General features: G+C 40.4%; 1 protein-coding gene across 9 annotated transcripts in view; it reads right to left on the minus strand.

The window, feature by feature from the left end:
• The window catches only part of ARL15 (ADP ribosylation factor like GTPase 15), a 553,398-nt gene that overhangs the window by 153,028 nt on the left and 381,694 nt on the right, over positions 1 to 18,676 (minus strand). The window contains exon 6 of one of the 9 annotated variants that reach the window (XM_053906990.1): positions 12,193 to 12,717. The exons of the other annotated variants lie outside the window; for them this stretch is intronic. Within the exon in view, the coding sequence (XP_053762965.1) occupies positions 12,664 to 12,717 (54 nt within the window). The 3' untranslated portion in view covers positions 12,193 to 12,663. Of the gene's footprint in view, positions 1 to 12,192; positions 12,718 to 18,676 lie in introns of those variants that run through there. 9 annotated transcript variants of the gene reach the window in all.

Here is an 18,676-nt window from a genome sequence, read left to right on the forward strand (position 1 = left end):
GTATCTATGAAAGTACCTATGAATGTACCACCCAATCAAGAACTAGAACATTGTTAGGGCACCTGGCTGGCTCAGTTGGTGGAACGTGTGAATCTTCATCTCCGGGTCATGAGTTCAAGTACCATGTTGGGTGTAGAGATTAAAAATAAAATCTTAACGGGGCGTCTGGGTGGCTCAGTCGGTTGAGCATCCGACTTCAGCTCAGGTCACGATCCCACACTCCGTGGGTTCAGGCCCCGCGTCAGGCTCTGTGCTGATGGCTCAGAGCCTGTAGCCCGCTTCAGATTCTGTGTCTCCCCCTTTCTCTGCCCCTCCCCTGCTCATGCTCTGTCTCCTTCTGTCTCAAAAATAAATAAAAACATTAAAAAAAAATCTTAACAAAAATAACTAGAACATCGTCTGTAAATTTGCATCCATCCGTTGCTCCTTCCCTCCCCTCTCTCCCTGCCCACCTGCTGCCCCCTTGCCTTTAAAAAAAGTCATGATGCTAAACTTTGTGATTATTACTTCTTTCCTGGTTTTGTGAGTCTTATCATACAAGTGTGCTGGTGTACCTTTAAAAGCTTTGCTCGTTTTTGAGCTTTATAAAAATAGCACTGTATTTGACACTGTCTTCTGAGACTCACACCAGATTATAAGAAAGTTTATTACAGTATTGTTTATAAGAGCAAAATCTAGAAACAAAACAAATGTCCCAGAGCAGATGCATGAGTAAGTAAATCGTGGTATATTTACACAATTACATCGTGAAATATTACACAAAAGTGAAACATATGAACTATACACAGCCACGTGGGTGAACGTTACAACAATGTGGGGTGAAAATGCGTCAAGGCTTTCATCTGATGCACAAGGTCCTTGCCAAAGGGCTGCAATCTACACCTATCTCACTTCCTTGAAACCTATATTCCAGTCGCACCAAACTTCTCAGTTACCTAAACATCCCACTCTCTCCAACACTCACTTGCCTTTTTTTTTTTTTTATAAAAGCTGTTTTGAGATATAATGCCCATACCACAGAATTCACCCATTTAAAGTACACAATTCAATAGCTTTTAGTTTATTCAACAGAGATGTGCAACCATCGCCGTAATCAGGTTTAGAGTACCTTTTATCACACCACCAGAAATCCCGCACGTTTCCTTCCACGCCCATCCCCAGCCCTAGGCAACCACCAATTTATTTTTCTCTCTGGATTTTCCTGTTCTGGACGTTTCATTTAAACGGTATCACAGCGTATGTGGCACCTCTCAGTGCCCATGTCTCTGATCATCTCCCCAGTTCCCATGGCCCTCCATTTAGGCACTATTATTGTACTTTTCACATTGTATTACAATTATCCCTGTGTACCTCCCCTTCCCCATGCACTACTGAACTCCCTAGGCACAGGGATAGAACTTTGTTCATCTTTGGGTTTGCAGGATCTAGCAGAATTTGACCAGCAATAACTACTCAACAAATATTTGTCAAATCAGTGAAGATTCTTCTCATTTGTCCAATTTACACTTATTACACAAAACGAGTAGGCAATAGTGTAGAAACAGTACAAATTCATGCCGTGTTATGACCCTAAACCTGGGTTGACGTAGGATTTCTACATTTGAAAGCTTAGTGGCCTTGGGCAAGTCACTTAACCACTCCAAATCCCACTTGCAACTTGATGATGATACATACTCATTCGGTTATTGACTTTAATAAGTTCTGTTTGTAAAGAATTTAACTCAATAGTGGTAGCCACTACCAATAATAATGGCCATGAACAGAGCGGTGAGAGAAGGGAGACGGACCCTAAAGAACATCTGGTTCAAATCCCTAGTTTTACAAATGAAGAAACTGACAAATGGAGATTAGGGGAGATTCCAGAGGCCACTTGGCCTCTTGAAGAAGGAGTGTGGTGTGACGGAGAGACCCCACAGTGTGCAGTATAGCACACACCCTATGTTGATTCCTGGCTCTGCTCCTTACTAGTTAAGTGTCCTTGGGAAAATTACTAAATGTTCTAAACATCAATTTCCTCTGAGTATAAGAGGACAATAAATATCTAGCTTACAAAGAATTTTGAGAATTAAATGAGAAAATGCTTATCTAGGCCCTTGACTGTGGTGGTGATGAGCACACAATTGAACGATACAATGACAAATTAATTGACTGGCAGATAGAAAGTTCTGGAAGAAAAAATGTTATTTCACAGAAAAGAAGATAGAAACAATTTTAAAAGGGAGATTAAATTTTAGGAAAAATGATTTATAGTCAGCCTGAAGTAGGAACAGTACCTTGTAAATATCAGTGAGTAAAATAATGCAGGATCTCTGTTTATGAAACTAATTACTGTTCATCTTGCCCTCTCTTCTAACTGGCTTGTCTTTAAACTTCCTAGTATTTTTTTTTTTTCTGATATTCCTGGAGCAGATCCTAAAGAAACAAATGTTCTCTCTGAAGCCTCTAAAAGACTATCAAACAGTTTTCCTTCAAAAATGAACACCTTAAGTTTGGCAATAAACTTCAAGGTGAGGAAGCAGGTATTAACACAGAACTATAACACTGTTTAAAAAGAACATTCTAGGGGGTGCCTGGGTGGCTCAGTCGGTTAAGTGTCCGACTTCAGCTCAGGTCATGATCTCGCGGTTTGTGGGTTTGAGCCCCGCATCAGGCTCTGTGCTGACAGCTCAGAGTCTGGAGCCTGCATTGGATTCTGTGTCTCCCTCTCTCTAGGCCTCTCCCCCCCACTCTCACTCTCTCTCTCTCTCTCTCTCTCTCTCTCTCTCTCTCTCTCAAAAATGAATAAACATTAAAAATATTTTTAAAAAGAACATTCTATTCCCATCATGTTCTTCTCTCTATAGAGTGTTTGGTTATTTACTAAACAGGGGCTCAACCCTCATTAATGAAATAGTAGCATACTTAAATTACAATGGCCCCGACAGACAGAAGTTGTAGGTCACCATCTAAAGCACAGTCTCTAAATCCCTATAATTGGATAATATATGAAGATGTCAGGAAACTGTAAAGAATACGCAGTGGCATTTTACCTCCCTCTCCCCTTATTTACTGGCTCCCTTAGTCCTATCCAAGACTGATTTTCAGAACCTCATACCTCATTTTTCCCTCTCAATTTTTAGCTTGGCTGGTTTACACAGATTGTTAATTAAGCAAGTATTTATTGAACCTTACTTTACACTAGGCATCATTCTGGCTGATGCAGACCAAAAAAAAAAAAAAAAAAAAAAAAAATGGATACCCTTCTCGTGAGGAGCTTATATTCTCATGAGATGAGCTAAGAAAAAAACCAAACAAATGAATATGTGGTATGTGAAGAAGTGCTATGTAGGAAAAAAAAAACTGGTAAAAAAGAGTGGTTGAGGGAAGGGGCATCAGAAAAGGCCTCTTTAATAAAGTGACAGCTGAAAAAATTCCTCAAGGATGTGGGGAAGTGAGCCATGGGGATATCTGGGCAGAGGGAATGGCAGGTATCAAAGCTCTGAGATGAGATTCTACTTATCAAGTTCAAGGACCAGGAGGAGGGCAGTGTGGCTGGAGTTGATGGAGCTAAAGGGGAAATGCTAGAGGATGAAGCCAAGGAAGTGGGAGAATCCAGATTATACAGTGGTTCTGCTTTTACCATGAAGAGCCATGGGCAGTTTTGGAGTTATCATCTGACGTCCATCTTTGAAAGCTTCCTCAGGTTACTGGAGAAAATAAAGTATGGGAGAGCAAGGGGGTAGGGGGGAGTGGGGGAGATCAGGGAGAAGGTCAGAGACCATTACCATTGCATGTGAGAAATGCTGGTGGGAGCAGTGGTGTTGATGAGATGTGACTGTGTTCTAAATACATTTGAAAAAACAATCTTAATAACACACTCCTTTACATCATCACAACACATTCCTTTTAAATCCAGTCCAAGAAGTTCTCAAGAAAAGTCTTGATAGAACTGTCATCTCCTAGCCACTCATACAATCCCTCTGCTCTTCCTTAATCTATACTTAAGTTGCTTTTTTTTTTTTTCACTTGTACAGAATAAAGATCACCATTGTCTCAGCCTAATGGAAACACAGGGATTATTAAGTTGGCCAAATGACCTAACATGGCTGTTTCCTAAGAAATGACAGTGGGGCAGCTTTAAAGGCTGAGAGATCCATAAAACTTAGAGGAACTCTTTCTTGTTTGTTCAGGTGCTCCCTTCTGATAGCGTCTTCACTGTGAGGGGAAGCAACGTTGGATATAGGCTGTAAGATCAGTTCAAATGGATCTTGTGGGTCTTTAGGCATTTTTCAAATTTTGCATTCAACATAGTGTATGGACTTTAATTTCCAATTGACAACCTAATCCACTATATTTAGACGTTGGTGTGAACTCTTCGTTTACTTGATCACTTGGTTAGAAGATCACAATGTACTGGTATTGCAGCATTTATGCAAAAACACAGATACAAAAAACAAGATTCCATTTTCTCTGGATAAATGTAAAATATGAGAAAACATACAGAAGGTTCTAGAAAGATATATACCATAGTCTCAATATGGTATCTCTAGGGAGCGATGGTGGGAAGTAGCAAGTAGGGTAATTAAAGGAGACTTGGCTTTAGAGTAATGTCTCAAATACTTCTGAGAAGTATTGTCTCATTGTATGGTTAATTTTTTAAAAGATCCGTGTTAGTCATTTGGCACCTTCAGCATTACTAATTAGATGGTAGTTATTAATGTGTGGGAAAAAAAAGGTGCATGGAAACTTGATGCCTGTATTTCATATTCTACTTCTAACCAAAAATTGGAAGTAGTTAAAAAGTTCTTTTTCAAGCTCAAACTGTGCGAAGAAACATATTTCAATGCATGAAAAGAACACTGGCTATGCTCAGTTTGGACCTTTGGTAATGATGAACATGTATTTTCTTGGTAATCGATACCCTTTATCAGGTTCTATACTGGAAGCAAATCTGGCTAGAAGGCTGGGTTAACAGACACGTTGGGCCCAGGGTGAAAAAATGGGGGTGACAGAGGCTCCCGGCTGGCTCAGTCAGAACGTGTGACTCTTGATCTTGGGGTCATGAATTCAAGGGAAGCCTATGAGAAGAAATACCACGAGGGATATAAAATGGTCACCGAAGGATACAAATTGTAGCAGTAGCTAAAGGTAGAGAAATCTGGGACTTAAACAGTCATGGTTTCTAGAAGGCCACAGTTCCTAGGAGGTTGACTGTTATCTTCTTTTCTAATTCCCACGTTGTGCAGTCTCATTTCCTTAGCTCTTAACCCTTCACAGTAGAATCATTTTATAACTTCAAAAAGAAACCCATCCGACACGAAGCAGAGGATGTTAGGATGAAAAAAACAACGAAAACAACAAATCACAGCTGATAACAAAGCCTGCACAAGTCAGGGCATCGTGAGGATGTGGCACCTGGCATGTGCAGCTGACCTAGGCCTCGAAGGACTATGGGCTGCATACAAGTCAGTGAGTCTGTCGGGTGACAGGTTGATACTTCCGAGAAAACATGAAGAGAGTGCAGTCAGTTCTCGATGTGTTGCTCAACTGTGCTGGGAAACACATACCAAACTTGGAGGTGCCAACGAACTTCTTTACCCCATGCTTCCCCGGGTTCGTCGTGCCCACACTCTGCTGTCTTGACTGTGCGGCTTATAGGCCCACGTGGAACAGCACACCTGATACCCCCACAGGACAGGAAAACCAAGGCTCTCGGTGAGGTGCAGTTGTTCCTCCCAGGACGCTGGTAAGTGACAAGGCCACGGAGCCTGACTTCAGTTTCTTTTATGACTTTGACGGTTGTTAAGGAGCACTGATCCATATGACAGCCTCCCAGCTCAATAACGGGAACTCGGTTCCTGTCATGATGTTTCACCAGAAACCGCCTGAGTCAGGAGAACTCATTAGTTTGTCACCCAAAGGGTTTGCCTGCTACTTCTTGTTTTTATCTCAATTAATTTTGTGTCTGCCGGACTAACACAAATTACCACTTCTATGTCTTGCACTTTTGATATAAAAATAAAGCTAATTTGGGAGGTGTTTAAAGCTTTATTAATATTTATACAGCTATTAGCGGTGGCTATGAGGTTAGCGAGCTTCCTTTCAAAATTAGAAATTCTCCTTCCAATACAGTCTCTCAGCTGCAGCTCTCCCAACTCCGACCACATCATTTTTAACATTCTTCTTAGGGCGCAAAGCAGAATTTCACAGAAGGTCATAGGAAAGTTGGTTTTGGGTTTTCCCACCATTTATCTGGCCCATTCTGCTCAGTGAGTCAGACTCGCATAATACGTTTCTGTCTCTTGACTTGCTTCAGAAATCCGGAGGCCGTGCTTTCTCCCACAACACAGTGTATGGGTGCCGTGTAACAACCAGGCACTATTCTCCCCCATATGTGTCCCCTCCCTTCACCCTGAACTTAGAGTGGGCAAGTGAAGAAAGAAGTACAAGTATTCCAATCTGATACTGAAATACCGAGCAAGGGGTTATTCCTCAGCAGAAAGGATACAAGGGGCATGATCCAGACTGAACGTGGCCTATGACCCCACAGACTCACTCCCCTGACAGTTCCCAGACCTCCAGGACAAACTGACCAACCAAACCACTGCTTTTAGTATTTTAGGGCAACAGAGGAAAATTCTGCAGGAGATGTGACCATCTACTGGGAATACCAAGTCCTGACCAAGTATTCCAATGGGACAAATACAAATGATTGGACTGTGTTGAAAGAAAGGAGCTTTGAGGAAAAAGCCAGCACCACAGCAGTTCCGTAAGGGTATGAAGCTGTACAACAGTTTTCTTGAATTCTTATTCCAACTCTTCTACTTCCTAGATGTGTGATCTCAGGCATGCGATCTGGGCACTCTGTGTCTTAATTTCCTCATGTGGAAAGGGGATAATATTACTACTGCCCATGGAAGTTTCTGGAGTACCGAAGAGCTAACGGAAGCCAACATTTAGCATGGTGCCCGCACACATTCTGCGCTTCATAAATACCTGAATGGTAATGTTTGGATAAACTAAGTCAAACGTTAAACTGAATAGCAAGTAAGATACAACCCACATTCAAGTGACAGTACCTGTAAGATATTCCTACTGACAACTATAGAACTAAACAAAATTGAGAAGGGCTGTGTGAAATTTAGGAGTTTTAATAGTTTGGTGTCCCGCTTTAAAAAAAAAAAAAGGGGGGGGGGGGGGAGGGAGAGGGACTCCTGGGCGGCTCAGTTGGTTGAGCGTCGGATTTTGGCTCGGGTCATGATCTCATGACTTCTGAGTTCCAGCTCCGCATCGGGCTCTGTGCTGATAGCTCAGAGCCTGGAGCCTGCTTCGGATTCGGTCTCAGTCTCTCTCTGTCCCTCCCCTGCTCATGCTCTGTCTCTGTCTGTCTCTCTCTCGAAGATAAACATTAAAAGCAAGAAAAAAAAAAGGAAATTTGAGGAACTATTTGATCTTTAAGGGAGACGTGGCTATTGTATTTAATAACAATTGATTTGTCAATAATGCACACGTATTAACCTGGCATCTTCCAAGTACTGCTCACGGCAGTGCTTTCCAATAAGGTAGCCATTATAGCTACACCTGGCTACTGAGAGCTTGAAATGTGGCGGGTCCACACTGGGTTGTGCTGTAAGTGCAAAAACACATTTCATATCACAGCACATGTCACCTTTCAAAGACTTAGAATATAAAACATCTCATTAATGATTTTTAATACTGATTACATGCAGAAATGATAATATTTGGAAATACTGACCTAACTAAAATGACAGTATTACAATTTCACCTGTTCTTTTTATTTATTTTAACATGGCTACTAGAAAAGTTAAGCTACTTCTATGACTCACACTTGTGGCCTGCATTTATTTTTGGACTGTGCTGGCTTAGAGCAAGAAGGAAAAGAAGCCACACTGTTCTTACTAATACTACTTTTAGCCATCAGTTACTGAGTACTTATTCTGCTAGATGTTTTAAAACATTATTGCTACGTGTTCCAATAGCTCTGTGTAATAGGCGGTTTCCTCTCTTTTTATAGATGAGAAGGTTTCACAGTGTATATTGCCTCAAATCACAAAGCTAGTAGTGTTTGCAGCAGGAATGAATCCACATCTGTCTGATTCCAAAGCCTGAGCTTTCTCCTGTAGCAGGGGACATGTGGAACTAGAGGCACGTGAGAGGAAAGGGGGGCCCCCTCCAGGAGCAAGGGGACCCCAGCCCTCCCTCAGAAGGACACCTTGCAGGATGTGTAAACACTCCAGTCTTATAAGGGCACAGACCTTAGAATTTATAGATAACTCGAGTCATTCTGGTTCCATTTTACCTATACCTAAGCCTCCATATGTTAACAGAAAAAGTAGGAAAAGAATTCACAAGCAACAGAACGCACACTTTAAAAGCAAAATTTAAAGTGGAACGTAGGCACAAAGATGTTATTTGCCATGTTATTCATAAAAAATTCAAAAGGGGGCTAATTAAAAAGTGATAATTTTGATACCTCGTTAACAGCAGAGAATGCTTAACTGTTATATGACATAAAAATCAGAATATGGCATTATGAACACACTCTATTACACATCCATGAAAGGACCTATATGTAAATGAAAAACTGACAGGAACAGTCTAATTGATCATAGCTTTGTGTCAGGACAGTTTTCAAATGGTGGAGAGGCAGTTTTAGCCACCGAAGACACGTGGCACCCCTGGGAGGGGTTTTCTGTTGTCAAAGCTCAGGGCGTGCTACAGGTATGCCTCTAACCATCCTACAAGACAACCCCCACTAAGCAAGAATTCTCCAGCCACAATTATCAATTGTGCAGAGATTGTGGAACCCTGTATTAGGCAATGGGATTATAAATTTGTGTCTACTTTCCACATTTTTATAATGCTGTTGTTTTATAATTTTTTTCAAATGCAAGATATTACTGAAAAAATATCACAGAAACTAATCACAAACACAGCTGATTATGATAAATATGGGGGATGGGTACTGGATATTGGAATAGGGTCTATTAAACAGCTTCCTTTTTTGTTTTTAAAGTTTATTTTTTTCTGAGAGAGAGAAAGAGAGAGCAAGTGAGAGAGCAAGAGCCTGTGCAAAAGAGGGGAGGGGCAGAGAGAGAGGGAGAACAGAATTCCAAGCAATTCCCTGATGTGGGGCTTGAGCCCACAAACTGGGAGATCATGACCCCAGCCGAGATCAAAAGTAGTATGCTTAACCAACTGAGCCACCCAGGTACCTGTGAACAGCCTCCTTTTAAATATTTAGATTTCCTGAAAACTACAACAAAAAAGAATAGATGTAAATTACTTATAGATTAAAATTTGGCCATGTTTGCTCAATCACTACTTGCAGTCAGAATGATTGATTTAACATCTAACAGGAAATTGGCATCCCTTCCACTGTTGGGATAGCATTTGCTAAACATCAAAATATTTTTCTCACTCCTCTGAGGAAGTCATGTTTCATGAATGTTATTATTACTAAGATTTGACAATATATGCTATTTAGACTGCATTTCAGGAAGAGAGGAGAAGAGAGAGTCTTCCCGGCAATTTTCTCCAGTATTTGCATCATTGTGACAAAAAAATAGAAGCATAAAACTTACACTTGTGTAGCACCTGCTTAAAAACTATGCATTATTTGTGAACTAAACTACTTGTACTAACAGATGATCTGATGAAAGATTTCACAAAACTAGGTATATACATTTCGCTCGCAGGCGTGAGAGTTCGTCTGCAAGCTGTTTATATACTCACCTTCTTAGTTCATTTACATCAAAATGGAGACTTTAAAATAAACAGGTACAAAGCCACTACCTATTTAAATATACTTATTGATACAACAGGAAGGTCTCATCAGTGTATCAAGTGTTTATCCTACAGCATCTGACCAGAAAAAATGCAGGTGGTTTTGTGTGTGTGTGTGTGTGTGTGTGTGTGTTTACTTAATATTCAGAGCAATGGACAATTCGGTTATTTTCCTTGAGCAAGAACCGTGGCCTTTGTCATCTGCAGCAAATTGCACTTTGTCTGCCATATGGTAGGAGGCAATCAATACTACGTGAATAAATGAACATTTATAAAATCACTCTCTGTGCTAGCCAGGGTTGTGACAAATCTCCTGACAAGAAGTCTTGCATACTTCAGTTCCTTTTCTCAACTTTTACTCATACATTCATTCACTCACCAAAACTTATTACCCACCTCTAAGCTCTTAGAACACGTGGCACAGGCCACCTCTGTAAAACTTCATCATTTGCTTGTAATGTTTATGTATCTACCTCTTCCACTAAAATGTCAGCATTTCAAGGGCCAAGACCATGTCTTGACACTGTTTCCTGATTCTATCTTCAATGTGGGCCTCGTGGAGAAGGAGATGATGGCTCAGAGAACTCGCCTACTGTCACATGGCTAAAAAAGGGGTAGAGTTAGGGCCTGAACCAAGGACATCTCCAACTATCTTCTTTCCATTTTATCAAATTGCAGAGAAAACAAGAGTGGAGGTAGAGTATGGGAAATGTATGAAGTGAAACAAAACAAGAAGTTTTAGATGTTGGGCAGCTAGAGGGAAGATGCAACCAGTGGGTTCGATTCCACCGACACTGAGAAACAGAAAATTACAAGTCAATAAATCAGTATGGACAATTCCACACACCTCCAAAATAGTCTCCAGAAGTCAATTTGCCCAACAATTATGGAAGATCAGCCATGACCATGTGGGCGATTCTAAGGGAAATTCTTGAGGAAACAGACTATGTCTTTTGTCTGGTTCTGTGTGTCTAATTTGTAAGCTGCTAGAAGAATGAACGACTGACTATATGACATTGGTCCCAGTTCTACAGAGTGACTTCAACAGGGAGGCCAGGTGAGATAAATCCTGTAAGAGACATCAAATTGTCAGACAGGGGCATTAGCCTAAACAGACAGGAGATCCTGAGGTATACGGATCTTAATCGCAATTTCCCAAGTATAAAAAATAGAAATACTTATCAGGATCAGGCCATTTCATTGTTATGACATCCTGGACAGGCTCTTTTTAAGGTTGATATGTTAATATTGGTACTTTTGGAGACAGTAATTACGGAAATGGGTCCTGGAGCCACACACCCTGGTTTCTAGCTAGGCTTTGCCACTTCCTAGCTCTGTGACTTTAGGCGACTTACCACCCTCATCTGTCAAGTCAGACCAGTAATGGTGCTCACCTCGTCTGGTTGTTAGAAATGTGAGCCAAGTAAGGCTGTTAGAACAGCACCATGTACAGGCTTGATATATATTTGCTGTAATTACTACTGCTGTTGTCACTGTTATTTCCAAAATGTTGTATTAATACATAATTTTTTTAACGTTTATTTTTGGAGAGAGGGTGTATGCGCCAGCGGGGGAGGGGCAGAGGGAAACGGAGACAGAGTGCCCCACGTGGGCTCTGGGCTGACAGCAGAGACCCCGACATGGGGCTCGAACCCCACAAAACATGAGATCATGTCAGATGCTAAACTGACGGAGCCACCAGGTGCCTCAATAGTTAATACATAATTTTTATTATTTTTTTAAACTCTTTAACATTTTATTTATTTTTGAGACAGGGAGAGACAGAGCATGAACAGGGGAGGGTCAGAGAGAGGGAGACACAGAATCTGAAACAGGCTCCAGGCTCTGAGCTGTCAGCACAGAGCCCGACGCGGGGCTGGAACTCACGAACCGTGAGATCACGACCTGAGCTGAAGTCGGCCGCTTAACCGACTGAGCCACCCAGGCGCCCCGATACATAATTTTTAAAAGAATCATGGGCCTCTGAAATAACATGACATTCACAAAATTACTGCAAGTAAAAAAAAAAAAGTTAAGTTCTTTGAATTTGGATGAATCTAGTAATTTGGGAAATGTTTATTAATTCAAAATAAGGAAAAGTCAAAAATAGATGGTGGTGGTACTAGCGATAACAATGCTAATTCTCCACCTAAAAATTAGTTGTATGATTGTATATGTATACGTAAGTTAAAACATATGACTATCTTTATACACACACACACACACACACACACACACACACACACCCCAATGTTTTAATCATAAAAAATGGTCGGCAGCTCGTAGAAGAGAACTTGAACATTTCAAAATTGCGAAGAAGAACTGCCAATCATGCCCCAAAGATTCCAAATTGACAGGTGAGCTCAAGCAGGGTACATTAACAGTTACAGTTTAGTCCAAATCAGATTTGTTTTTTTTTTCAAACGCATACTCTGTTTTCAAAACCAGACCCAAGCTGCAGCATTCAGACTGGGAAACCTGGAATTCTTGTAGGCCTCTGTGCTTTTCTGGTGCACTTGTGTTCAGAACCTCCTGCTAAACTCTAGAGGAGTGGAAGGGGAAAGTGGGGGAAAGTGGTAGCTGGTTAGAAAATAAGAGCTACACATTGGCTACGATAATGATAAAGAAGAGACCTCCCTCCAAGAATGCCACTGATGCTTCTCATCTTTGTCGGGACATCTGTGCCGACGCGGAGCCAGTTTTCACCCGAGTCTTGTAGGTTGCAGGACACCTCTCTTAAAATCATACTGCGGGCGGGATGGGTTGGTTACGAGCAGCCCAGGCACCAGTCACGACGGTTCCCCATCATCAGTGCTACCATCTGTGCTCTGAGTTCCCTCCACACACGGGCTTCAACAGATTTTGCACTGGCCAAGGTCACTGAGCAGCCAGCCTCCACAGACGGGGACAGTGTGAAAAACCTAATTGCAGCTGTGGACAAACACAAACAAGGACACACATGGTTGACAAAACCCCTGTCTAGACAGGCTAGTGGCTCAGTGTCACTGAGTACAAAGAACAAGGACAGGGTTTCAAGGTAACTCTCTCTCAGGAATAGTGCCATCATTCAGGCAACGCGATCATCACGTAGTCTAAATTTCTCCACACTGATACTTAACGATCGGTTTAAAAAATGGCAAAAGAGCAGTAATGCTCCCTACCATATATATTCTCCAGAAAATTTTTCTCTATAAAATTTCTCTAGAAATTAATTTCTTTCTTCAACAAAAAAAAATATGGCTTGGCAATCAAGACAGCTGCTCCCTAACTCAGGTGGAAAGTCCCAAATGTCGCCAGCACATAGCACAAAAGATACCGAGTTAGTGAAAGAAATAAAATGTCCTCTTTTGACGTATTTATTTCATCCCGAATCAAGATTTCTTTTTCCCACTTCTTTTTGAAAAGGAATTGCTTCGTTAGAGATGTTACTCATTGTTCATTGCTTTGACAACATTTAATTAGGTACCTATACCTTCCATTCCACTCTAAGAAACTCAGCAAAATGGGATCATACTGACGCCGGGATCCTAGATTCTTCGCCCTTGAAATACATAGGGCCCCAGAGAATTTGGACTGTCAATGTCTTTTCTAGATACTCAACATGTCTGGTCACTTAGGTTTAAAGCCAAACTGGATGCGCATTACTTTTTGAGAAGTTGTTAAATTCAAAATAAGTTATCAAGCTAGTGCTATTTCAAAAGATTGTTGATAAAAAAGAACATTTAACTGTAACCATACTGAACAGACAGTTGATTATAGAAAGACATGTCAGTGCACATATGGCAGCCGGGTAAATTATGCACATCTGGATTACTTTTGGCAAGAAACATAGCTAAGTGTCTAAAGCCAAGTTTAGCAATCTGTCACTAACAATATGTACATTTATTTTAAAATGTCAAGGGCTCAAAGTCATATTTTCTATTTCTTCATAAACTTTCCAGCTCTTCATAAGACAGCAAACAGGTGACAAAATGCATTGCCTAAACTGCCAAAGGCTGTATAAATAAGGGGTAATTTTGAACTTCTCACCACATATACAAGACGACTCCAACTCTGAAGCCAACTTCTGTGTTGTGTGATGTACTAAATCCAAAGCTCGAGAAAGAGTGTTATTAACATTTCACTTCAGAGGATGGCTGAAAAATGCTTTCATATAAAACTATGGGCAACTCCTACGTGGAGTCAACAATGTAACATCCTGGGCAAAGCAAACGGGACTAGTCTGATGGTGTCAGTATAAGTATATGTAAGTAGATGAAAGGAAAAGACCAATGCCTCTGTGATCCTCTCAGATTAAATTTCCTTTCTCCTCCTGCCAATTACTGACATCATTTAAACCCTAAAGAAATGTTTCCCACCTTCCAGCCCCCTTGATTAAAAGAAAAGCCAAGAGACATGAAAGTGGCTCAAACTGGCAGTAACAAGAAACCTTACGATGGGATGTGTGAGTATCAGCCAGCTGGGCGTGCTGCAGCACCTGCAAGCACAAAACTCATCTGGACTCCCGTGCCCCTTGCTGGCTACTCTAGCATTCCAGCTCTGCACAGCTTCAGTGGCAACACCAAGATATAACATGGAGACCGGCGGGGCCCCGTCATTCCAGGTGTTGCCTTCCAGTCTCATTTGCGCTGGTAACAGAGAAAAAACCAGAGTGGAACTATTTTATGCATGGGGTGATAATCAATATTCGCACGCTGTGGCAGCCTCTCTTCCAGCTAATTTGGCAATTTTACTGTTGATTAGGATCTTTACTATATGCCAGATCTAGATCATAACATTCTCAATGGCATCGAGAAAAAAATCCTGTGTCTGTAAAGTATACAGATATTGGTAATCAAACACCAGGTAAATTGCTTAAAACCTGAGCCTCACCTACAGAATGAGGATGATGATGGCACCTACCCCACTGTGTGGCTGCGAAATGTCTGCGGAAGATCATTATTATCCTTTTCCCCTGCTTAATGGCATGGGTGGGGAATAATACAGTTCATCAACTCCAGATTGCCAGTAAAATGTCGTAAATTCAAGAGAAAGCTTAAAAACAACTGAGAAGAAGGGGAGAATAATAAAGAAGGATCAAAATAGGAGATGGAATTCTGTTAACTTTTAATTTGTGTTTACTTTTATAAAGTTTGATGCCTAAGAGCACTGAAATCAGGACTGGGTGATTGATTCGGTTGAGCACCTGACTCTCGATTTCATCTCGCGTCATGGTCTCATGGGTTGAGCGCAGAGCCTGCTTGGGATTCTCTCTCTCCCTCTTTCAAAACAAACAAACAAACAAACAAACAAACTTTAAAAAAAAAGAATGCTGAATTCTAGGTGAGTTTAAATGTCCCTCCTCAACTGGGTGGATAGGACATATTGCTATGTTGTGAAGGCACAAATTTCTACCATGCACAAATTCAAAGGGATTTTAATTTAATGGCATTAGAGGTACAGAGTAAAATATATTCATTTTCTTCTTGTGATCGTCTCTATTTGAATATATAGTTTTATTTTAAAATTATACCTAGTACAATACTACTCAAATAAAAGGTATGTGTAAGCAGATAAAAGTAAAAAGAATTTTAAATTTAATGAGTCCATCTGTATATATTCACCATCTGATGTCTCAATAGTAGCAATCCTCATAAAGTGTCGTTTTTAGTCTCTTATTATTTACATCCCAGGGTATTATGTCTTCATAGGACACAAAGGTCTGGAAATATAAATTAAGTGCAACAGATAAGTGGAGCTTTAAGTACCAGAAGACTCCAAGATCTACCAAGCTGAAGAGAAACCTAGAAAAACCCACTGCAGGCCTCACAGAATGATTCTCAGCACTGAATTCGGAAGGACAAGTAAAGCCATGGCTTACCATACTACCTTTTTGCTTTAAATGAGTTCAAGTCTTCTGGCCTAGAGAAGCTCTTAATTCAGATGGTAAAAATCAATGCTCATGGTCTTTGCCAAATTAGGGAGAATAAATATAGGAAATACTTCCAACCCTAGGATTCTGTTATTGTCCCTAGCCAGACAAGGAACTTGAGGAAACTAATGTGTTCTTCTGCAAGCAGACACGAAGCTAATTTTAATACTGTTTTTTTTTTTTTAAGTATAGTAGGCATACAATGTTACATTCAAGGTGTACAACAAAGTGATCCCACAAATGTATACACTATGATATGTTCATCAAAAGTAGAGCTACCATCTATCACCATATAATGCTATTATAATACCATTGACTATATTCCCTATGCTGTACCATAACTAGAAGCCTGTACCTCCCCCTCTCCTGCAACCATTTTGTCCATCCTCCCACCATCCCTCCCCTCTGGCAATCCTCAGTTTATTCTTTGTATTTGAGTCTGTTTTTGCTTTTTATTTGTTCAGATTCCACATGTAACTGAAATCACATTATTTGTCTGACTTATCTCACTCATAATACCCTTTAGGTCCATCCATGTTCACAAATGGCAAGATCTCAGGGTGCCTGGGTGGCTCAGTCGGTTAAGCGGCGGACTTCGGCTCAGGTCATGATCTCACGGTCCGTGAGTTCGAGCCCCGCGTCGGGCTCTGTGCTGACAGCTCAGAGCCTGGAGCCTGTTTCGGATTCTGTGTCTCCCTCTCTCTGACCCTCCCCCGTTCATGCTCTGTCTCCCTCTGTCTCAAAAATAAATAAATGTAAAAAAAAAAAAAATTAAAAAAAAAAAACAAATGGCAAGATCTCATGCTTTTTTTTTTTAAGACTAATATTCCATTGTGTACACACACACACACACACACACACACACACACACACACACCCCTCATCTGCTTTATCCATTCATCTATCAAGGGACACCAGGGTTGCTTCCATAACTTGGCTAGTGTAAATAATGCTGCAGTAAACATAGGGGGTCAATATATCTCTTCAAATCTAATACTATTTTTTTCTTGATTCTTCTCTAGTGGTCATTTAAGATCTTATTCACAAGACAGCCAAAATGAAAAAGAAAAAAACCAGAAGTTAGAACAGTGTTTGTGTTAAACATATATATATTTACTTTTAAATAAACTACAATATATTGTATGTGGGGCCTTAAAGCCATAATTATTTAGCCTTGTATTTAACTAAGCTTAATGTCAGCTAAAAACTTCAGTACCATATACAATGTGGTAAAACGAAGAGTGTGATGCTAGGTATGAGAAAGAGATCTGGAATCAGATTTGCATTTCTACACTGTGCAGTTTGACTTTTAATATATTAGCTTTCTGATATCTACCAGCAATTATGTATCCTGGTAAGTGTGCGTATCACTTGCACACAGACCACTTTGTGGGTATGAGGATTAAATGAACATCTCACACAGTCCCTGGCAGACACTCAACTGCAAAGTAAGAAATCAGGGTGGTAGAGATGTGGCAAACGTTATTGATGCATATCATTAAATATATTAAACGTTTGTGATAAATTCCTTGAAACAATGACAATATACACAAACTATCTTTGAGAAGGTGATCCTTACCACTGAATTAAACCACAGTGAAAGAACGAATCTTGTAGAAATCATCTTCCTGAGGCCAAAACATTACATTTTCAGTTGACATCTTTGTTGAAAGGTAGTAAGTTCTAATAGATCTTGGAGGTATATAATTGCAACACTTATGAGATGAAACTGAATGAACTAATAAAATTCAGTGTTAACTGGGTCCAATGTAGGAGCGGTCATTTGTAAATACTCCAGACTACGAACAAAAGATCCATGGAGGCGGACGTTTCTATTTCCTAAAAAGGTTACTCTGCTCGCGAAGAGGCCAGCCATCAGACCACTTTGGTGCCAGGTAATACCTGTCTTAACAAGACTCTTCCGCTCGTAGCTGCTTCCCTTACTAGCCTCCCTTACAAGAACATGCTCTCTGCTCTGAGGGTTGTTTCAAAAGTAACCCCAAAGATATTTGGTTATACTTCATCATCAAAAATACAGACTCAACAGGGAGAAGTTAAGACCACCGATAAACTTTTAAGTTATTGTCAATTCATTTATCTGAGAGTTTTTCAAACTCTGGACTTTTCAGTGGAGTGCAAAGCCCAGAATGAGAACCGGGCTGTTTAAGGTCTGCTACTCAAAGAATGTAGTAGGAATATCTTCAAATGACACAGAACACACGGCTGCAAAGAAGCAACTTAAAAAGTGTCTCATCAGGGCCAAAGAGAAATGCATCCTGATAGTTCGTTAAACTTTTCAAAGGTCAATCACTATCGAGAGACCAGAGTGGTAGCTGTTGACTCTGTGGAAGTATTCCTCAGAAAAAGTGTACTCAGAAACTGACTGAAGACTCACAACAAAGATGGGTACTTTCCAAACAGCAAGGCATAAAATATTGAAGAGGTCTGAAGGAATTTAGTGTCCAATGTTAGATATGTTGTGGGGAAAATGCACTGTTCCAAGGGAAAAAATGTTCAAGCCTTTATGCTAAGTGTTCCTGTGGGGGGTCGGGGGGGGGGGATCTTATTACTTAACATGCATAAGTAAAGTCTGGAGTCTATAAAAAAAACAACCAATAAAACAGGCCTAATAATGTGTAAGTATCTTCAGACTTATCCAACATTCTGTTTTAAACTGTAAACCTCAATCCATGTAAACGGTCTTCTGTTACTTGGCAAAATTGTGAGCTTTTTACCCCATGGTAAAGGGGGGTAAGGGTGTGTAGAGGGGTCTATCATGACTTCTGATTTGTAACTGCATTTCAAAGAATACTTTACAATGCATTTGTGAACACTGGTGGATTCTGGAATATGAGAAACCATTCCTTTCAAAAATATGTAATTAATAAGGCATTATGGGAAAAACACATGATGATTTTCTTGAATTATGTGTCTTTCTTGGATTATGTTAATTTAATTACAATGAATCTAAATTCTAAA

The sequence above is a fragment of the Panthera pardus genome, unplaced genomic scaffold (genome assembly GCF_024362965.1).
Source record: "Panthera pardus isolate Hobbes unplaced genomic scaffold, ASM2436296v1 HiC_scaffold_2, whole genome shotgun sequence".
Lineage (NCBI taxonomy): Eukaryota > Metazoa > Chordata > Mammalia > Carnivora > Felidae > Panthera > Panthera pardus.